At 45.6% G+C, this 23334-nt stretch overlaps 1 protein-coding gene across 3 annotated transcripts in view; it reads right to left on the minus strand.

Moving 5' to 3' along the window:
• The window catches only part of XYLT1 (xylosyltransferase 1), a 305538-nt gene that overhangs the window by 22827 nt on the left and 259377 nt on the right, over nucleotides 1-23334 (minus strand). For all 3 annotated transcript variants that reach the window (XM_037067687.1, XM_037067688.1, XM_037067689.1), the window contains 3 exons: nucleotides 19000-19080; nucleotides 4423-4639; nucleotides 1457-1633 (listed from right to left, as the gene is read on the minus strand). In XM_037067687.1, coding sequence (XP_036923582.1) covers nucleotides 1457-1633; nucleotides 4423-4639; nucleotides 19000-19080 — 475 coding nt within the window. The remainder of the gene's footprint in view (nucleotides 1-1456; nucleotides 1634-4422; nucleotides 4640-18999; nucleotides 19081-23334) is intronic.

Consider the following 23334-nt stretch of genomic DNA (forward strand, 5'->3'; position numbering starts at 1 on the left):
GTTCTGCACCTGTGCAGACATAGAGCCAGGAAGGCCTGGTGCAAAAAGCCCAGCATTGGAACTGGAGACATATGGGTGGGACCTTCAGCCCAACTCCATTACACATGTGTCCAAGGGCAAGTAAGCTTGCCCCTCGGTGCCTCAGTTTCCCCATCTGCCCAATGGCAATGATGTCTACCCAGTAAAGCCAATGCCCACAGCGAGAGCCTGGAGGGAGCAGATCCATACCCTTGTGTTTATCAAGCACACAGAGCCTCCCAGTCAGTCACCTGGGGATTTTGTTCACATGCAGATTCTGCAGCAGCAGGTCTGAAACTGCAGATATTCTGCATTTCTTATACACTCCCTGGTAACTTTGATGCCGCTGGTCCATGGACCACACTCTGAGGAGCCTGGCTAAGAGCCTGGCAGATCCATGTGGGGAGCCGGCTCATTTCTGTGTCAGCGTGAGTCGGCAGGGGCACCTCAGGTTATCAGCCTGGCCCTGTTGTCCTCACCCTCCCTATGGCTCAGCGGTTTGGGAAGCAGCATGCCATGTCCATGCGGTGGTTCTAGTGACTTCAGAGTGATGTGTTCACTTATTTTGTAGCCTTCTGTTGGTGTTTTTGGCAGCTGGGGTGGGGGCATATTGAGGAGGAAGGAGCTCCAGGTGCTGGCCTGGAGGAGGCAGGAGAGGTGCTCACATGGGATGGAAAAGTCTGGGGCTCATGGGAAGCAGATAAAGCATTTATCACCCTCCTCCCCCACTCTCCCCCAAACTGTAAATTACTAGGCTATGCAGAGATGCCTCTGAGGACAATACCGTTTCTCCCCCTTGTTAGTTTGCCCCCAGTTGACATTGGGTGAGGTCTGAAGACACTTCTGGGTGTCAAGATGGTGTGCTATCAGCTTCTAGTGGGTAGAGGCCAGGAATGCTGCTAAACGTCCCACAACACAGAGGCCAGCCCCACAGCATGGAATCATTCAGCCACAATGTTAATAGCACTGAGGCTGAGAAACTGCTCCAGATAAGACTCAAGTTTGTACCCAGAGATATGTTTTGAAAAAAATTATTTCAGGGGATTCTGATTAAAAGGCAATCTAGGCAATCTATAGAAATGAATATCAGGATGGCCCTTGGAAACAGATATGTTGGGCTATGTGACCTTGAACATGGTTTTTGATCTTTCCATGCCTCTGTTTCTCTATTTCTAAAATGGAATAAAAATAATAATTTTAGTTATCTACCTATTTACCTGCCTACCTAATAAGGTTGTTGCAGGGTTAATGAACCAACATAGAGTCCTGGCATAGAGTCATCAAAAAAAAGTTGGTCACTATTAATGTTGTCATAATTATTATCGACAACCAGGCTGAAAACTGGGGGAAAAGATGGTCAGCAGGCCTGGCCTTGGACGCCTGCCCAGGCTGGCTGGGAAGGTGTGGTTCGGGAGGCTGCAGGGCACGGTGGGCTCACCTGGAAGCGGTGGAAGTCCTGGGGCTTGAAGTCATTGGGGGAGCAGCCGCACCAGTCCACGATGTGCTTGTACTGGCACTTGCAGCCCAGCTTGCGGTTCCAGTTGGTGATGCGCAGGTTGTTGTCCACCATGGTGTCGCAGTGAGGGCTGTTCTCCAGGACTGTGTGGAAGAAGGACTGTAGGGGAGAGAGGAACCAGCCTGAGACCTCTTCCAGCTTCCCTGGAATGGGATGGGGTGGGGATCCTGCCCTGGGACTACCTGACTGCAAAGGGACTCTCTTGGAAACTCATCTGTTCTTCCTGTAATTGGGGTCAGTGCCAATCTGGTTCTACTCAGGGTATACCAGATGTTTCATCCAGAGTGGCTTCATTCTGTCCAGGAGTCTAATATTCTGAGTGTTTCTCTAATTATTTTTCCCCAGCAGTCCAAAACCTGATTTCAAGATACCGCTTACCATCCAGGAATCTCCTGTCTGCTCAACACAGAGGAAAAGTCCCTCAGGGTATATGGGGTTAGAGGAAAACATAGGGGCAATTTTTCAGGAAAACTTGGGCCCTTTGGTTCTTGCTTTGCAAATAGCCATGTCTGAAACCAAAGGGATTCAGCTCTGAGATCTCTTGAGAAGAAAGACCAATGCTGCGGAATTTCACGCCTGGGTAAGGTGGGCCAGATTCAAGGGTGCATCAGGCCCAGGGTTGGAAGGCATGCAGGTATAGTGTGGCTACAAAGAGGTGAAGGGCATGGGTGGGGAGAGAAGAAGCTGCTTGCTGTCCATGGTGCTGAACCAGGCACAATAGCTTCCCCTAATCCTAAGACTCTTGGCCCACCTCTCCTAGGAAGAGAAAGATGTAATGTGAGAAAGATGTAATGTTGAGAGTGAAAAGAGAGATCAGTGAGGAGGGACCTGGTTAGAAATATGGAGAGGGAGAGAGGGAGAGAGAAAGTGACTGACTTTTATTTGGACACTTTTATGACAACCCAGATACCAGGCAGATACATTCTCCCCTGCTCTCTGCTCCCTGGGGAAGCTATGGGGGAACACGTGTTTGCCTGTTATAAATTTATGGTACAGCCTTCAGATTTCTTCTGAGCTGGTTCCTTGGAAGTGGTCTGGAAGATGGGAGGGAGAGGCAGAGGTTCTGGGGTGGAGGGAATGGATCTAACAGGAACCTGGGTTGTAATGTGCTTGTGTGTGCTGGCAGCAGGGGTCGGGCAGAGAGAGCCAGCCCCAGGATGAGCAACTTGATTAAAAGAACCAAAGCTCTAAGCAGTCTCTTCTCAATGGGTGGGTGGGCAAAATGAGGCTCCGCCCACCACCACCAGCTGACCTTCCCATGATGCTAAATGGCATGCTGGTGAACCTGGATTTTAAGCTGGAATTGTCTAAAAGCCCACAGAAGCACATATTCTACATTAAGCAGTGGGGGGAAGTACCCAATTACTGACTGCCCTGTGTCCTTTTATAACGATACAGAAATTCTCTCCAAGATAATGGATGAGGAGGTTATCGGAATTGAGAGAAAAGGTGATTTTCCCTGAAATAGGATTAAAAGCTGATTACTTAACAAGTGTGCAGAATAGCAAAACGTGTCCTGGTTACAACAAGCCCATCATTCCTCTGGAGTGACACAGGCAGTCAGCCCTACCCAGAGCTTGTCACTGCCCTGCATGTTGGTGAGGGACACGGAAGCCATTGAATGAGATACACTGTCCTGTCTGTCCTAGAGACATCACCTGAGGGGTCCAAAGATGGGACACAGCCAGGAAGAAATGGTGGATCACTCAGGGGAAGTGTCACGGGCTCAACAGAAACGGAACCAGTCCTGGAGTTTTCTAAAGTAGGAAATTAAGGGCTGGAGGGCAGGGGGCTTAACTTAGAATATTTCAGCCCAGGTCTGATAAAGAGGCTGCTGGCAAGCCAGGGGCAACACTTCAGCTCTGGGTGCCTACCCACTTCCAGATGGTCCAGGGCTATTTTAGAACAGTCTCCAGTCTTAAACAATAGGGCTTCTGAAAAGGACTGACTGTGCCCCCCTAAAATTTGCAGGTTGAAGTTGTAACCCCCGATGTGTTGGCAGATGGAGCCTTTGGAAGCTGACTAGAAGAGGAGAGTGGAGCCCTTGCCAATGGGGGTTAGTGCCCTTACGAAAGGGAGCCCAGAAGGATCCCTAACCCCTTTGGTCCTGTGAGAACACGGTGAGGACTGTCAGTAGGCAGTCTGCACGACCTGGAAGGGGCCCTCACCCGATCATGCTGCCACCATGATCTTGGACATCCAGCCTCCAGAACTGTGAGAGGTAAACTTCTGTTGTTTATAAGCCACCTACCTTATCATATTTTGCAGCCCTAATTAAGATAGCTTCCCACCCTCAGGCCTGAAGAGTGGCGACAGACTGCCCGGAGCTCTCAAATACTTCCAAAAGCCAACAGGAAATGCTGAGTCCCAGGCATTTGCCCATGAGGGCTGTCAGTGTAGGGGGTGTCCTGAAAGGGCCAGCACTTACAGCTGTGCAGATCACGCACCACACAATCCTGGGATGAGGGCTGCTGCCACCAACACTGTAGATATCAAAGGTCTGTACGTTTTTTTAACAGTTTCCCAGAAAATGGCAGTAAGTGTCCTGTTCTAACAAAATGAGTATATTGTGATGATTTTTATTACCAATGGGAGCCAGGTACCGGAAAAAGGGCTGCCTTTTGTAGTTTTCACAAAGACTCCGTGGATGGCTGATGGCAGCACTTTGGGTCTACTCCACACAGCCTCCATAGGCTGGAGGGGACCAGGGGCGTTGCTATGACAGCAAGGTCCCTGGTAGGCAATGCTGTTCTCCATCTTCAACTGGATGTTTGGAGGTCTACATACCGGACTCAGCACTGCTTTGCCAAAAATTCAGCATTCGCTTTGCTCCAGAGGTTAGAGCCAGCCCTGACCGTTCTCTAGCATTTTCTCCCCTGGACACTCACCTCAGCAGGAAGCAGGGTGTAGGAGTAGAACTGCTTCATTTTAGTCACCAGATCATCTGCAGAGAACGTCACATACTCCACAAACTTCCGGTTCAGCAGGAACCAGTCTGAACCACCATCCACGGCAATGCCCTCTGGGATCCGCCGGTCCCCCAGGCGCCACATGTGGGCGTCACACTCCAGGAAGAGCCGGTCCAGGCCCTGTTTCCGGATGAACCTGAGAGAGACAAAGAAGCCACTGCCCAAAGGAGCTTCCGCCCAGAGTCCAAACGACATGGCACAATCACGGTGATCAAAGCATTTATTGAGCCCTGACTGGGGGCCAGGCATGGAGCCAGGGGCTCTGTGTCCAGTTTGTCACTTGGTCTTCATGAGTGAGGCTGGTCACTCCATCCGTCCGAGGCGGGTGCTATTATTACACCCATTGTAGAGATGAGGGCACTGAAGCTTAGAGACATTTAGGGGACTTGCCGAGCACAATTAGATGGCAATGATCCTGTGGTACGTCTGCTTGCTCTTTAGGAAACTTGGAAATCATCTTTCCATGCCACAGACACCTTGGTAGCTTATTAAATATAGATTGTGGACACTCATTTCAGAATTCTGTTCATAAATCAAAACATACAGGATTCCAAATTTTATTTTTAAACAGCAAAGTTAGGCTCTGGCCAGGCGGCTCATTTGGTGGAGTGTCATCCTGGAGCCAAAAGGTTGCAGGTTCAATCCTGACCAGGGTATGCCTAGGCCTAGGTTGTGGGTTCAGTTCCTAGTTGGGGTACATATAGGAAGCAACCAATCAATGTCTCTCTCTCTCCATTCTTATCTCTCTGAAAAATCAGTAAACATATCCTCAGGTGAGGATTTAAAAAAACAGCAACATTATGATATAGTAATTCATGTGCTTTTTGATTCACACATTAAATATAGGATTACAAAGTATTTCTGAAAACACCAAATTTATGGTAATTACAAGTGTTTCTTTCTTAACAAGTGAAATAACCAGATCTGTGGCAGGTCTAATAACCACTGTAATTGTGAAGAAGTGGTGAGCATAACTGGTATTTAGAGGTAGATGCATCAACTATAATGTGATAGGAAAATACGTGATTCCTAACAGTTACTGCTCATACTACTGTGGTTTGTTCTCTACATGTAGCTAGATTCTAGTGAGAGTTCGGTGAAGATAAAGATCGTTTTGTTCCCATTCAAAGTCACAGGTCCTCTGAATTCCACCTATGAACCTTAAGATGGACAACTCCGGCTCTAGAGTAGATACATATAAATATTCGGGAGTCTGCAAAGCAGGCCATGTAGCACTGGCACCTCCTATTCTGTAAATGCAGAAATCAATGGTCAAAGAGCTGGTCAAACAGGTGTATGCGGAGACTGGTCAGAGCAAAAGCCCAGTCTCCTGGCCTGAACTGTGCATTTGCAGTGAGCATTAACTGCACACTCACAACGTGCCAGGCATTGTGCTGGCCCTAGTGCAGGGCAAGGGGGAGTCAGGGTGATTCCTACTTCTCAGGAGCTAGTTACCTAGCTGGGAGCTTAGTTGAGAGGCCTCCCGACTCAGGGATCCTGCTGCCCCTCCAGTTCTACAACACGAAACCAAGCATTTCAAAGTGTGCCATTTAATGGCATGGTACTCATTCAAAATGTTGTGCACCCATCATCTCAATCTGGTTTCAAAATGTTTCATCACCCCCAAGGAGAACTCCATGCCCATAAGCTGTCACTGACCATTCCCCCCTCACCCTCTAGCCCCTGGCCACCACCAAACTGCTTTCCATCCCTATGGATTTACCAATTCTGGATATAGATGGAATCATATAGATGGAATTCTATAATTTGTTGGTCTGTTTGTTTGGCTTCTTCAACCTACCATAGTGTTTTCAAGGATCATCCACATTGTAGCTCATACCAGTGCTTTATCCCTTGTTCCTGTCTGTCCAGCATCCATTCCTTATGTTTCTGGGAACCATGTCTCAGTTTTACTCTGGTCCGTCACTAATCTTCGATTCTCAGTTTACTTGGGTTCGCACCTTACCCTAACACCAGGGGTGAGAATGTGACCCAGGCCGGTCAATTCCTATGTGCTTGGCTGCCATAATACTGGTTCAGGGATGGGTGAGAAACTCAAGCTGAGTTTGGGACTGGGTCCTAAATTTTCACTGAACTTATCGGGAAGGCTCTTCTATGGGGTTTTTGGCTGAGCGAGCACAAGCTTGGAGCCATTGTATCACCATGGTGGCAGCCATTGCATCACCATGGTGACAGCCATTGCATCACCACGAGTATAGAAGTTGTCTGACAGTGGAAGTAACACTGAAAGAAGGGGAGGTCAGGCTTTTCATGGGAGCCCAGGGCAAGTCGACAGTTTTTCTGAGGACATGCAGAGGACACACGCAAGGACAGAAGCCAACAGAAGACCCAGGTAACCAACCTCCTTGGTCTTGTTCTTTCTGTAACACCTCTCCACATGCCACATCTGAAGTTGGCCTCACATGGATAAAGGGGTCAGGGGTCTCTTTGTAGAGGGGGTGATCTGGTGAAGGTCTTTCGTTACACTCATCATATCACACCACAGACACAAAGCTTGGCTTTAACCAGTTCATTAAAAGCAACCCTGAGTTTAATAAAATAAAATTCTACCTTGACTGTTGGCTGGTGCTAAGTTATACAATAATGTCCAGTTAGTGCATTTAACCATGCTTAACACTTTACATTTCAGATAATTTGTATCAAAACTTACATGGTAACCAAGACTAACCCAGAGAGAAAAATAAAAGATATACAGGTGTGAGAATTTGCAAAATTTTTCTTTCCACGGACCAGCTTTTTAATTTTATGTTCCACTATATGGGATAATAGCATCGTCTTGCAATTTTAATGTGATGTCCCAGACCATAATATCTAAATACAATATTTATGCAGTAAAATCTCCAACATGAAATATTCATGGGGTTGGGAGATTGGTTGCTGTATTTACTGCATTCCCAAACTGATAAGCAGCAAGCACATGCTTTGGTTAACTGTGAGTAAAAATAGAGACAACCAATTCCCAAGGTCTCAGAAAAGTTTCTGCTGAGAGGGGCTGCCGGGCACTGGGTCTGGATTGGGAAAAGGTGGCAGAGACCTAGAGCCTGGGTAACTAGCAGATGAAAGGAATCAGCTTAGGCAGTGATTTGCTTTTTTTCCTGTTCTGTGAATTAACCACAGCTTGGAAAGGTAAAGGTTGGAAATCAAGGTATGTCAGTAAACACCTGGGTGTGTCTTTGCTTAGATGCTGGCTCACCAGTAGAGGATACTTAGCTCTCTTACCTGATAGAGAGAGAACAGACTGATTTGCAGCAATGGGCCCAAGACACAGAAGGTGACTAATGACACTCTCCTACCTTCAGTTTCACCTCCCACTAACTTGGTTACCTGGGGCAACTGGGTCAATAGGTGGAACTATCGAAAAACAGACACCAAAAGGATCTGGGTACCAGTCCTGCCTCTGCTTTCACAGACTGTGAGATGTGGGGCTGGCTTAACCTCTTGAACACCAGTTACCTCATTTGTCAGATGATCCCTGTACATCTGTCCTGGGAAAGTGCCGTGGATGACTTTTACAAAGGTCCTTGCACAGGGTTTGGTGAGCACCGTTCACCCAAGCAGTAGATTCACCCAACCATCGGTTCCTTCTTGCATGGTGATAACATCCCTCCCCAATCCTGCACATCCCTGATCATCCTTCCATGATGTATTTTTCTCCATAGCATTTTAAACTTTCAATAGCACATATAAGATACTTAGTTTGTTGTCTATTTGACCTTGCCAGACGTCAGCCCCAGAGGCTCACAGATTCTCGTCTATTTTTGTTCACTGCTGTGTCCTTAATGCCTAGAACGATGCCTAGAATACAGCTGGTGCTCAATAAATAGTTACTGAGTAAATAAATAAAGGGAAGAGTGATAGCCACACCTGTCAGGCAATCCGGAAGTGGCAGCAGTTAGTTAACCAGGTATTTGATTCTTCTAACACTCATTTGACAGATGAAGAACTGAGTCACAGGACGGTTAAGGCAATGCTCCAAAGCCACATAGAGAGAAGTCCTAGACTTGAATCCAGATCTGGATAAATCCAACACAAACTCTTAGCCACTCTGCCATTCTTCACCAGTCCTACTTTGCCAGGTACTGCCAAGAGGATCCAGTGAAGAATCTGAGAACTTCCATTGCCTCAAAAAGGCACTGTGCAGAAATGACAGAACCAAAAGGCTCACTGCTGGTCTTAGACCTCACTAGGACTGCCTGTTTTCAGAACAGGCCACACAAGGGCAAACCTAGAATCAGGTGCATTCAATGTTACCTCCTGGGATACACCTTTCAGGGCTGGGTAGTTTGCTTTTCTGAGACCACTCAACTGGCACATTATGGAACACAGTCATAGCTAAATAGGATTCTACTGGGATATCACAGAGACCAGGTCTACTTGGCTGAGCATCGAAGGAAACCAGATGGAAGGTGGGGAGGGGTCCTGATTCTTGCCCCTGGGAGAAGAGTTCAGGTCTAGGAATTGCCTGAGGGAGTATGTGTGTGTGTTGGGGGGCGGGGGATGGAGGTTGGGTGGAGGGGAGCAAGGGGGAAAATTGAGACAACTGTAACAGCATAAACAAAATAAAATTTAAAAAAGAAAGTATCTGTAGCCTTTGGAAATGATCTCAGAAAAAGAGACAACGAAGAAGTCCCTCAATTCAGATAATTTCCTGGCTACAGTCTCAGCATAGTCATTGAGTATGAAATTATTCCAGACCTGTTTCATCCTATAATGAGTTCTAAAAGGAAGAACTCTGCCCCTCAGCTTTTACAGAATGTTTGAGCAGGAAAGGATCTTAGCAATCAGCTAAAATAACTGATTCTACAGATTAAATACACACACAGGCACACACACATTCAGACCCAGAGGGCTGTATGATCCAAAGTCATCCAAAATATATAGCCTGGGGGGAAAACATCTCCTATTCTTTTTCCCTGTCCAGTGATTTGTCACTGAACCCAGATTACTCCTTTAGCATAAGTACAACCTAAGCATTTTAGTGAAAAAATAGTCATGGAACAAACATGAAGACCACAATGTGTGAAATCAGCCAGCCATGTGAATGGGCTCCCAAGAGCCCAGAAACCACCTGCGGGGGCCAAGCTTTGGGCTCTGGAGCCAGACTACTCAGTTCAAGTCCTGGGTCTGCACTAATCGTGGGCAACCTGAATGTGGACAGCTCAGTTTCTCATGTGAAAAACGGTGATCATAATAATAGCTGCCTCACAGAGTTCGTGTGAAGGTTTAAATGAGATGATATATGGAGAGGGCTTAGCAAAGTGCTCAGCACATAGTAACTGCTCCATAAATGTCCACCAAGATGCTTAACGTTTTTCCTTTATCAGGCTAGGAAATTTAAATTTATATCTCTCTTGGTACAGGCATGGGTAAAGTACGTACAGGGCTAAGGGGTAGAAACCCTCAATGAACTGAAAAGCAATGCTATTTCAGCACCAAGGACAGAAGCCCAATGTCCCCACAGTGAACCCAATCTCCTGCTATTATTAGTTAAGGGATGCCCATGGTTGCAGTGGTGGAGGTGACAAGTGAAAGGAGAATCCTTCTAATTCTGTCGGAGCATCATGAATACAAATCCTTTCTATCTTCCCATGCCGTGCACCAGCGAGGATTCAGCTCACTGCGTTCTCTGGAAGCTCCATAAGGGACACGGTGGCCATTTGCCTCAGGCGCAGGGTGGGTTGTGCCCTTTCCTGACCTTAGCTGCCTGGAATAACAAGGGGGCTTGAGGCATCCCCTCATCCAGCAGCTCTAGAGAGCACCTTCAATACTCCAGGTCTACGTGCTGAGAATATGCTTGTGAGTAAGATGGGCAATACCTCTGCCCTTCTCTCTCTTCTAGGGAGAGAGAGAGAAAAAGTAAAACAATACCATCTACCATTTACTGAGCACTTACTCCTTTGTAGGCCCTACTCCTCACATTTAGTATTTATTCTCTAATTTAGTCTTCACCACAATGCTACGAGGGTTCATTTTACAAATGAAGGAATAGAGATACAGAGAGGTTAAGTAGTTTTCTTAAGGTCACACAGCTGATGAGTGGCAAGGGTGGGATTCAAACCTTAGCACTCAGACTCTGGATTCCACAGTTTTAGCCATAAGGCTGTAATACTGCTCTAATAAATACATAAGCAGACATAAAAAGCTACAAAACACATTAACATACAATTAGATGTTTGTGGTAAGTGCTATACAGAGAAACTCGGAGTTCAATGACAGAAGATAAAGAGACATGGATGTAATTAATGAAGATTGTTGGGGAAGGCTTCACTGAGGAGGTGGCATTTGAAATTGATGAGAAGGACTTGGTCATCTGAAGTGTGTGGGGAAAAGTTTTACCTGTATAAGTAGTAGCATGTGCAAGAATCCAAACGAGTGAAAAGGGCTACAAGGACATGCTCACCTTCACTGCATCACTGGGGAGTAGAGAGGACAGGCTGACCTGACTGGTGGAAGGAATGTACCATCTGTAAGTGCATGTGGCCTGGACAAGGCAGGAAACTCTATGAGGAACATACTCAGGGAATCAGTGTAGCGCAGTGGCTTGGAGAGCAGACTCTGGAGCCAGACTGCCTGGGTTCCAGTCTGCTTCCCACTTATGAGCTGCATATCATTTAATCTCCCTAGCCTTGGTGTCCTCGTCTGGAAAATGGACACAATAATAACTTGCATGGTGGGGTTGTTGTGAAAATGGAAAGAATTAATATCTGTAAAGCATTTAGGACAGTTCCTGGCACACAGTACACTCTCCCCATATTACTATTATTCCACGCCCTGTGCTGAGAAAGCTGACTTAGTTTGACATTCAAGCACGGAGGACAATCAGAGCCAGGGACCCAAATTCTGGAACCTAATGTCTCCTGGCTCAGTGGCCCATGTTCTTCACAGCACTCAGGGCCCAAAGCAGCTGGCACCTCTAAGAGTTCTAAATAAAGGTCTGGGCCCTGGCTGGTGTAGTTCAGTGGATTGAGCGCAGGCCTGCGAACCAGATGATTGCAGTTCGATTCCCAGTCAGGGCACATGCCTGGGTTGCAGGCTAGTTCCCAGCGGGGGACCCACGAGAGGCAACCATACATTGATGTTTCTCTCCCTTTCTCCTTCCCTTCCCCTCTAAAGATAAATAAATAAAATCTTAAAATACAAAGAGTTCTAAAGGTCTGATGAGCGCTAATTGGTTCTCCATATTTCACACATTTAAAAAAGTAATGTTTACTGCCTTTTACCCCGTTTGATTGTAAATGTAATGCTTTGTGCCATCAAAAGCTTGGAACAGAAAAATAAATCTAAGAACCATAAAAACCATACTCTATGTCTCAGAGATGACACTGTGAAATACTTTCCTTATAGTCTTCTGTCTAACTCAACATGGGTTATTTGGGAAAAAGAAAAGCTCCGAAGTTGACTTCAAAACCCATATGGAAGCCAAGAGAGGGTATGCATACACAGCTCTGTGTGTGTGCCTGAGATGCTAAGCACTATTTTGACATGGCTGCCATAATTGAATTAAATAAAATGAACATGCAAACAGTGATAAACTGTTTTAAACTGGTTGGGTTTAAGAAAAACCCTTAAACTGATAAACTGGTTGGGTTTAAGAAAAGCTAAAGGGAAAGGCAATCTGCTTTCCCCATTGGAGATAAAAATACTAATTATCTTCTCACATCAATCATGGTGCTACAGGACAGCTGGGAGGAAGCCCTTCTCTTGATAAGCAAGTTGGCACCAAAGAGCCTCCTGTAAGCAGATTTGCTTGGAGGAGGTTCCTGGCCAGGCTCTCGATGGGTTTGCCAACTTTTGGCTAAACAGTTGCCTGTTTATACATCAAGGGAGGTTTGGGTCTAAAGATTAGTTCAGTGACAGAGAGAAGGAGCTGCCAAATGGGGAGGGCTGGGATCTCCTAGCTTCTCTCCAGTCTAGCCTTCTTACATTTGAAATGCTAGTTGTTTTCCTACAAATTGTAGAAAGTGTTTCTAAAACATTAGTCATTTGCACACCATCTTCAAGGTTTTCTTCCATCATCACCACCACCACCACCACCACCACCACCACCACCATCAACTTAATATGCACAAGCACCTGTTTTAAGAGCTTATCCATATATTCACTCATTTAATTCTTGCAACAACTTTCTGTGCAGTCGGTTTTATCATCATTTCCACTTTACAGATGAGGCAACAAACACACAGGTGGCTGATATAAGTTACTGAAGGTCACACACACGTAGTGAGTGGTTAGCATGTCAGTCCTGCAGTCTGGCTCCAGAGCCTGGGTTCTTAACCGCCCTGCCCTGCTATGTGCTTAATGTGGTAACTACATGAGTATTCCTTTAATATTGGTGAAAATATCCATCTTAGTTTTTCTGTAAGACGGATCTAGTAGCGCTTAGTTGTCTCTAACTTTATTGGAAACAATTTTGTTAGATTGTACTGACACAGTTGTCATGTCAGCATGCATTAAAAAAACATATCAATATTAGTGAATTTTTGTGTAGCTATTTTTAATATTGATGATGGAAGAAAATATGTGGCATTTAAAGCATATTATGCTTTACTATTTCAAGAAAGGTAAAAACACAACTGAAATGCAAAACAAGATTTGTGCAGTGTATGGAGAAGGTGCTGTGACTGGTCAAATGTATCCAAAGTGGTTCGTGAAGTTTCATGCTGGAGATTCCTCATTGGACGATATTCCACTTGAAGTTGATAGTGATCAAATCAAGAAATACAGTGAGAACAATCAATGTTCTACCACATGGGAGATAGCCAACATGCTCAAAATACCCAAATCAATAAAGTTATTGGTGAAAATGAAAAATGTGTCTTTTGTTTTATGGAAAACATGGATTTTCTGGCCAACCCAATGTTTTTCTTGAAGCTGAATTTAAATACTTTCAACTATTTTTAAACTTAGTCTTATTCTAAGCATAATATCCATGAAGTCATGGGCTAAATGAGCTAATTATATAAATTTTCACTGATGCACATTAGATCAATACCCAATTTCCCAGTACTCAGAATAATGCCAGACATCACAGGTGGATCATGAACACACTCTGGGATAGGCTGACTTTCGAAAGTAAAAGGATCTGAATTTCATTCTGCCCCTCCCAACTCATTTAAAAAGTGATTCTACTCAAAGTCATCAGAATATTGGTCTTTCACTTGTACACCCCAAGAATTTATAACTGTGGGTCCTCTCAGATCCTGGGCTGATAAAAGAACACAGAACCAGTTCCAATCCCAGCCGTGCCTTTCACTAGCTATGGGACCTTGAGCACGTTACAGCAACTCCCCAGGCCTCAGCTGTGCTCATCTCTACAATGGGATAACACGTGCCAAGTGAGGCTGGGACGAGGTAACATACTGGAAAGCTCCTTGCTGGGCCTTCCTGTGAAAACTCGGTCCTCCACAACTCCAACCTCACTGTCTGAATTTTGTCGAGATGAGGAGATGGAAGTGTGAGCAGTCAAAGTCACTTGTTCAAGTCCACAGCTGTCACATGGCAGAGCTGGCTGTGCTCCAGTGCTCTTGCTCTTACCACTATACCGCACAGCTCCCCGGGATGAAGCACCAGGGCTTTGGTGACCTTGAATTAGGTAGAGACCTTAGATCAACCAAGGCAGGAAAAGGCCCAGAGGAAACCCTGTCCTGGCTGCGGGAAGTGATTTTTCCTCTCCGTCTCCCTGTAAGGGGCCTGTCCCCACACACTGGGACTTGATCAGGCTGCTGAGACTTGGGAAACTTCCCTGAGGCTCCCTAAGCAGAAGTCAGGAGCTCCTGAAAATGTCTGAAAAGACCTGCTTGTTCAGGCTGTGAGTAGAGTTGAGGGCATTCGAATTTGCTAGCCCTGTCGAGGCTATCTGGGAAAATGATAACGGTGTTGTACTGCATGTCTCTCAATATATCTAGTTACTTCATTTTAGGAGGAAAGCAAGGAGAAACAGTGAACACAGCATTCCCCTTCATTTAATTACAGGAACAGTCAGGAGCAATTTGGCAGCTATTACATACTAGTTTGCCTTTATGCCATCTCTTCTCAGCAGGAGCTTAAAGTCCAAATTGGCTGCTAAAGGCGGGAGATGGGGACAGAAGGTCAACACTGCTATTAGAAACCATGTGGAGTTAAAAACTGAGGCATCACGTGGCCTATTTTGTGTCCCACTGCTTGCTTTTGCCCATCCCCATGTCTTTGTCTTATAAGCATTTTGCTTCGGTCACCATGTCTTTTACAAGGACTGGACTAGAAGCATCAGAATAGGAAGGGACTTTGGAGACCATCTTGTTCATTCCCCTGATTTGTCAAAGGAAGGAAATGAAGCCCAGAGAAACAGAGTGGGTCTCAAAGCCAGCCATCATGTCGGAGGAAAGCAGGAGCACAGCACAGAGAAGCTTCACCACGCAGGGACTCTGAGCTTTGGGTGCACAGCCACCTGGCTCTGAGTGCTGGCCCTGCCCTAGCTGTGTGAGCTTAAGTGACTTCCTTCACCTCTCAGAGTTGCAGTTTCCTCATCTTGAAGTGAGGCAAAAAGTTGGGAAGGGTCACCATAAGTTAATGGGTCAAAGGTTCAACAGGTACAAACTTCCAGTTATAAAATAAGTCATGGAAACGTTACGGACAGCATGGTGACTACAGTCAATAATATGATATGGTGTACTTGGAAATTGCTAAGAGGGTAGATCTTAAAAGTTCTCATTGCAAGAAAAAAATCTGTGCCCTGGCTTAGTTGGTTGGAGCATCATCCTATACACCAAAAGACTGAGGGTTCGGTCCCTGGTCCGGGTGTATACAGGGGGCAACAGATCCATGTTTCTCTCTCTCTCTCTAAAATCAATAAATATATCCTTGGGTGAAGATTTAAAAAACTGTAACTGTTAACTAGATGTTTTGCAATATACACGCATATCCAGTCATTATGCTATACACCAGAATCTAATGTAATGTTATATCTCGATTAAAAAAAAAGATTCCTGCCAGAGAATTACTTGGTTATTTAAAGGGACATGTTTATTTTACTTTAACCCTCTCCAAGAATAACAAAAAATAATTAAACAACTAAAAATATGAAAGCCCTAACAGAGTCAGGGTTTGATGATATCATCTGAACTGTTTGATTAGCCATATCTGAAGTCGGATACTGATATTTTAGTTGTATTAGCCAATAACTTCCTTACTCCTTAAGCTACTTTGATCTGGGTTTCTGTCATTCCCCATCAAAAGTACCCTTCCTAGCACATCAGCAGTGCAGGAAGTGGAGCTAAGCCCTGCACACATGGGCTAGATGACAAAAGGCAGGCAGTGGCCGAGCTTGTTCCTATAGCAGGTGAGACCTCAGCTAACAAAGAGGAGAGAGTGGCAGATGATGTCATGTTGGTTCATGTTAGTATCCCACTAACACTAAATTACTGGCCTTAATTCCTCAGGTGAGAGAATCCCAGCTGAGGACTCGTGGACTAGTGCTGAAACTTGTGAGCTCGTCTGTCCTTGAATTTTAGAGCTTTGGAAGGAGGGACAAGCCACATCTCCTTAGTCTGAGCCTTTATCCTGTCTCGTGCTACTTGAGTACCACTTGTCAGCTACTGATGCACATCAGTGAGACAGGATATACACACCCAGAGGCATAATTCTGGCCCATATATCATCTATTTCTGTCTTCCAACAGCAATATTTTAGTCCTGTCCTCAGCATGGCAATGCTATCATTATCATCACCGCTACCATCATCATAGGGCATTTACTATACGTCAAATTTTTTAGTGCAGCATCTCATTTAATCTTACCAGCAATCCCATGAGAGTATGTCTATTAATAAGTCCATTGTAGGGGAAGGAAAAAGGCTCAGAGAGGTGAAGTCACCTGTCCAATGAAACACCACTAGGACATGGTAGAGCAGAACTCCAACCCAAGAGGTGTAACCTTAAAGACCATGATTTTAACCTCTGTCCTTTACACAGTTCCTAGCATAGTGCCTGGAAATAGCAGTCAGGGAATAGATACCGACTAGACTGAAGCAGAAGTAGTAGGGCGGACGTCATTCAGTCGAGTCTATTCACTTACAATGGGCTCCATTCTCACGATGCAACTTTGTTCGCACAAAACATGTATGACAAGGTTCCCCACCGGGGACAAAGGTCTTTATTCTCTACCTAAGGGTGGGGACATGAAAATGTGGGCCAGCTTTGATTATTAACCACATCCATGGAAGCTCTATCTCATTTCCATGGGCTTTGAGGCCAGGGATGTGGGTTCAAATTAGCACTCTCCTGCTGTGTGACCTTGGAAAAATCATTTAGATTCCCAAAGACCCCCTTCTTTTCTTCACAAATGGGATACTACATCTTATTTTTGCACTCAGTGGCTATAAGAATGAAACTGGATTCTGCATTAAAAGGTCCACCAAAGCAACGGGAACTTAGTAGGAACATGACACACAGTGGTTATAATTCTTCTTTTTCCACCCAGATCTCCCTCACCCTCAGGGGCCAAACGTGCTATGCTAATCTGTGCTGATTTACAGAGCATCTTCATACCTGGGGCTCTTTCTTATTTTATTTTTTAAAGTAAAGACTTAATATTTTAAGACTTTATTTATTTATTTTTAGAGAGAGGGGAAGGGAGGGAGAAAGAGAAGGAGAGAAACATCAATTGGTTGCTTAATGCCCCCCAACTGGGGACCTGGCCCACAATCCAGGCATATGCCCTGATTGGGGATTGAACCAGTGACCTTTTGGTTCACAGGCTGGTGTTCAATCCACTGATCCACATCAGCTGAGGTGAAACCTGGGGCTCTTTTTAAATGTGAAGAATGCAGCCTGTCAATAGGAGAGGAACAATCTATAAATAGACAGCTGGATGAAATCAAAGTTAAAATGCAAAAAAAGGATACAACACAAGGAGTTCCTACTCAAAGGTCAGGAACTGGAGACCACTGCTTCTTTTGTCCCTCCCTGATGTGGGTGACTGGGTAAGCTAAGTCACACAGCCAAGCAAAACCACACCCCCATCACCAATGGCAGAGTACACCTAAAGCAGAGATTGCAAACTGCAATGCCAACGGGGCTGGGTATGGAAGAGGGCCAGGTGAGAACTTCAGAGACATGGAACACAGGGGTACTACCTCTGATCCAGTTGATAACGGCTATGAGAAAACTCAGGCACAGAGTTAGTGGACCTTCTTTTCTTTAAAGCACTTCTTTTATTCCTCACCTGAGGTTATTTTTTTATTGACTTTGGAGAAAGAAAGGGGTGGGAGAGACAGAGGGAGGAACATTGATGTGAGAGAGAAATATCAACCGGTTGCTTCTCATATTGGTTGCTTCCTGAATGTTCCCCAACTGAGGATAGAACCTACAACCTAGATATGTGCCCTGACCAAGGATTGAACCCGCGACCTTTTGGCATATGGGACAACTCTCCAACCAACAGAGCCACCAGGCCAGAGCCAGACCTTCTTATCTTTTAGGATGAACTAGAAATATGGATTTTCATGAGACTGCCTCCCTCCCAGCTGATCTCTGGCCATGGAGATTTGCTATTTTTAAATGGGGTTATTAATTTTCAAATACAGCACCTGAATTAAACACAACAAAACAAAACCAACATGAGAGCCAAACCAAAACAGGTTAACAAGCTAAAATTACTCTGTGAATTGCCAGGTTGTGCCCTGAGGGCATCTCCAAAAAAAGAACTCTAAGATGTTAAGAGTGACCTGGGCTGGATTTTAATAATATTTTATATCCGAGCGGTGGAGCTGATCATGACTGCATCCCTCCCTGATGATCTCTGGCCATGGAAACATGGACTCAGCTCAAAACTGGATGGTACTGATGCTATTTGAACACTGCTCATTTTAATGAGGGAGATGCAATGGGTAAAATTGGGCTTTGGGTGCCCTGAACCCCTGCCAACGTCTTGGGCAGCAAAGCGAGTCAATGGCGAGGGCACAGGGCTGGAGTCAGGACACTTGAGTTCAACTCCATGCTGGCACGATACTCTTTTCCACTAGAAAGTAAAATCCAGGAGAGTGAGGATTTTGTCTTGTTCCCTGCTAGAAGGGTGCCTGGCACATGCTTGGCATTCGGCAAATATTTGTTGAACGACTGGCTGACCAGATGGTTACTTTGGGGATGTCACAAACTATGGGCCTCTGTCTTCACACCAATAAAATGGGAACTAACGATGGCTGCTCTGCTTGTGTTGAAGGGTTGCCACAATGAGATGACAGACTCACAAAGTGCTTGGACCAGAGGTGTAAAGGGCAATGACATTTACTATGAAACATTTACTGTGCTCTCTGTCCTTGGCTGACCGGAGGGGCCACTTCAGGTCCTGCATGGATGGGTGAGGCCCACCATGCCTGTCTTTCTTCTATCCTCAACTTTTTTTCTGGCTGCACCAAATCAGCCTGGAAGGAAGCCCCAAAATGAACACTCAGATTTTCATTTCCATTTTGTACAAAGATAGGGGGAGGTTGTACTACTACCTTGCATTGTCCCGGCCGTGTGACTTCAAGAAATTCATATCTCGGTATCGGGAGAGAAATGCCACCAGCTGGTCATTTGTCCTGTGGAAAGAAAGAGGAAAGTCAGAATCCTCCAGAGGTGATGGAAAATTGGTTCCACTCTTTGTCATAGAAAACAGGATCCCTCCTCCTTTCACACCACCCCATGGGCTGATAAGGCTGTATTTTTCATGAGTCGCTATCAATCACACTACATTACAACACACTCTTTGTATTTGTCTCCTATATGCTCCATATACTGCAAAATCCTTGAGGATGAGGATAATATCTTATTCATTTTGGAATCTTCAGTGCCCAGCCCTGGGCTTGGCAAATAGTAAGTCATCAGTGTGTAGCTCAATGTCAAATACATAGTAACCTCGGGGTCTTTGCACCTGCTGTGCTTGGAAAATCCTGTCCTGCATCTTCCCATCACTAGCTTGCGGTTGCTATCCAGGTTTTCTCTTAAATGTCCTTTCACCAGAGTGGATTTTTTTATGGTCATACATCCTGAAGTAGCACCTGCATCCCCATCTGTGCCTTTATCACTATCTTATCACTCCATTTGTTTCACTACCTTATCACCACCTGAAGGTGTTGAATTTCCTTACATTAGGATATAAATTCAAAAAGACAGAACCTTGCTCATCATGGGTGCATAGTAGGAGCAACATTAGCTCCTACTGTAGGAGCACCCAACTGTTTGTTGGATGAACAAATGACTCAAAGTTGGCATGAGTTTGAACTGACTCTTTTCAAGTGCATTTCAAGAAATGAACGAATCAGTGAATGAATGAATACCAAGTTCTCGACAACCACTGGGCACCTGATTGAGAGATCTTTAACAAAGATAAAGTGCAATGCAAACGAATGACATGTTCTCAGCATTGTTATCCCAAATTTATCACCATCAATCTCAGCACTAGCAGTGTAGTCACAGCTAATCAGCTTGTGCATACAGCTGTGACAGTATTTTAAAAGGCAGTCACATGGGTCTCCATCTGCCAGAAATGCAGTAGCCTCTTCTGCTGAATAAACCCAAACAGGTAAACGGTGCTGAAGTGACAGCTCTTTTATCATCAGGCTCCTCTGCTCAGGGATTTTTATTTAGGAGGAAAGGGTTAACGATTGTTTCAAATTGGGAGAAATGTGAAAGCAATGGAAAGGAAGGACACTTTTGGGAACAGAATGTAGGCAAGACCTTTGGGAGGTAGGTAGGGTACCTTAGAAGGTGATGCCTTGGATTCAAGAAGCAGAAGAACCTGGAAACAGGTCCCAGATCCTCTCATGACCATGCCCCGTGTGTCCAAGGGTAAGTCATTTATCTTCTCTGAACTCACCTGGCTGCCCAGCACACATTAGACTCTCCATTCATACCTTCTGAATGGACAACTGGGTGGGTTTAAAGGGCATATAGTAGGAGTGCTGTAAGTACAAGCTGCTCTACCCTCTCTGCCTCCCACCATCTGGTCCAAGCTGCTCCCATCCCCTACTGCTTCTTCATTTCCCTGCAACTCTCTGCAGTCCTACCACTCCAAGTCCCTGTTCTGTGATTGGATGACTCCTGTTGACCAACTCAATCCCAGCGAAGGGGCACAGAGCAGTCAAGAGATGCTGCAGTGAAAATGAGCACTGCCGATGCCCCATTCTATTAACAGAAGTAAACCAACTCAAAACTAGCCATTCTAGCTGTGTCCAGAAAAAACCCATGTGTCCACAACGAGCTAAATCCAGCACACAGACAGAAAGCTAAGCCCTGCCGGTATGCACAGAAGTGAACCCCGGGGATGCAGAAAAATGCTCCCCCAACATGTCTGCACAATGACGGTGCATCTCCTGTGTGGACAAATCTCTACCTCTCACTGCGAGGTCAAGTCCACGTGTGCCCTGTGCAAGTTATGGTAGCCTGCGGGCAGAGGGTTCCTGAAGTTGCTGGAAGAGGTGTTAACTACATCAGCCTATAAAAAATTAAAGCAAGCTCTCTCTAAACCATCTACATGTCTTAGCAGTTCCTATTCAGCAACCCCCTCACTACTCTCTGCAACAGTTCATTATTGTTGTCCTGATGAATACGGGGACAAGTTAACCTCTGAATGGGTCCCTGGCAGCAGGAATAATAAATAGGGGCCTCTCAGTAGCCTCGGTGGGAGGGCTGAAGGGGCCAGGCTGGGGGTCCCCAGGGGCCCCCTCTCCCGAAGCCTCAGGCCTCCCAGGGTCAGTGGCTGCAGCTCCATTCGGCAACCCCAGAAGGCCCTTTCAGGGCCCTGAGCTGGGGCCATTTTCACATTTACCGCTTCACCAAGTCCCCATCAGATGGGGATGAATAGGCATTTAACGAATTTACTTAGCGATGCTTCCACATGAAATCCTCTCAAAAGATGACATCTTGGGGGAGGAAGGGTGGATGAGAGGGGGCCGTGGATTCCAGGCCTAGAGCTTGTGGGTAAAGCTGCTTTTCAAAGCAGAGAGCTGTGCCCCCTGCCTGTCCCCTCTCCCTGAGGCCCTGGCCCCCTCGCTCTCCCTCTGCATAAATAAGCCCGCTCTGAATACTAACTCACGCCTGTCTCCCCAGCCCTTCTCCAAAGGGAGATGGAATTCGGCTGGGGCCCAAGTTCTCCTATTGTTGCTTTCAGACGCCTGTCGATAATTGCCTACATAATATTTAGTTCTCTCCAGATAATTAACAGCTTGCGATCTGTTGACATTTTACTCAGTTCCAGCCTCTCTCTCCCTTCCCCTCACACACATTTCTCACTCACTGTTTCTGGTGGAGTCCTTTGCCAAGTGGCTCCCACAGCTCGTCACTTGTGTCTGTCTCCTCCCCAGTTTCTTTGCACCTTTGGCAGAAATTGCCAGAAGATACGTCTCTTTATCTATGCCAGTTCCTGTGATTCATGATGGTGACTCTGGGGTCCACCATGGTACTGTTAGGAGCCACTGGCACATCTTCGTTTTAATTAACATGTTTTTGATAAATATTAAAATACATGTATTGGAACCATATGGGGATATCAGCTGAAACATAGAAATAAATGAATAAGGAAAGACGCTCCATGACCACTCATGGAATGTACACCATGGTCTAGGCCCTGGGGCTGACTTCTGCTTTTGAAATTGACTTCTGACTTCTACACTTTTTTGCACTTAAGTTTTCACAAAAATGCTATAAAATGTGAATTTCGTTCCCATTTTATAGATGGGCAGCTGAGACTCCAAGAGTCACTCACCCGTTGGGGTAAATGGAGAAATTGGGGTTGGAACTACCAGACCACTTCTACAAGTGGATGTGTGAATAAATGGGCGAGTAAGTGAATGAAGGAATGAATTCCATTCCAGGTGCAGGAGAAAATACCCGAGTGCTCTGATGGCTCCCAATTCAGAGTCTGGTCTCCACACCAAGAGCAGCAGCCCTCTGCCATTAGACACCGTACCTTAGGTTCCACCCAAGACCTACTGAGTTTAAATCTGCTTTTGGACAAGATTCCCAGGTGTGGCGTCTGCCCTTTAAAACTTAAGAAGCACTGTTTCAAGTTGAGTATGGATATCGGTAGTTAACTCTCTTCCTCTTTCTTTATTCATCATTCCCCATGGTCTCTTCCTGAAAGCCCTGACTCTGAGCATTGTACTTTCATCTCCGAAAAACCTCACATGTTGGGAATATTAAATAAAATAATGCATGTAAAACCTGTGCAGTAGCACCTGGCATATCGTAAGCCTTTGATAATGCGGCCTGTTACTTAATAATATGTATTATTGCCATTTTGAACATCAGAACCTTAAGATATTTTGAACCTGGGACAGTAGTGTAAGGACCCAGCCTAACTTGAACTTGAAAGGCTTTCTATGTATCACATATATGGGATGTTCTGCAGAGCATGGTTTGGAAACACCCCTAGAGGGGACTTGTCCACAGTCTCCCAGCTGGAGTAGGGATAGGAACTGTCTTCCAGAGGGTCATTGCACCATCATGTTGTCTGATGTGCATAATGACTCTGGGCTGGAGACACACAGGAAGGGTTATGATTCACCTCTCTGGTCCTCCTGCCCCCACACCCCCTCACCCTTGATGCTCAGGAGCCCGTCTGCTTTTAAACAAGCCTGTCTGCCGGCAGCGTGTGATTGGGTGAGGAGAGAATGGAACCCGCTTAGCCTCTACCAAAAAAAAAAAAGCCCAACTCAGAGCCAACTTTTCTTCTCTGGGTCCTCCTGCCCACCATGCTCAGGCCCCAGATCTCTCTCTCCAATACAGGAGGCTTATGACTGATGATGAGGCTGACAGGGCTCAGGCGAAAGTTAAGCACGGAGTTTTGTGAATGT

This window comes from Sturnira hondurensis, unplaced genomic scaffold, assembly GCF_014824575.4.
Source record: "Sturnira hondurensis isolate 20B ecotype Veracruz unplaced genomic scaffold, ASM1482457v3 Scaffold0017394, whole genome shotgun sequence".
Taxonomy (NCBI): Eukaryota; Metazoa; Chordata; class Mammalia; order Chiroptera; family Phyllostomidae; genus Sturnira; species Sturnira hondurensis.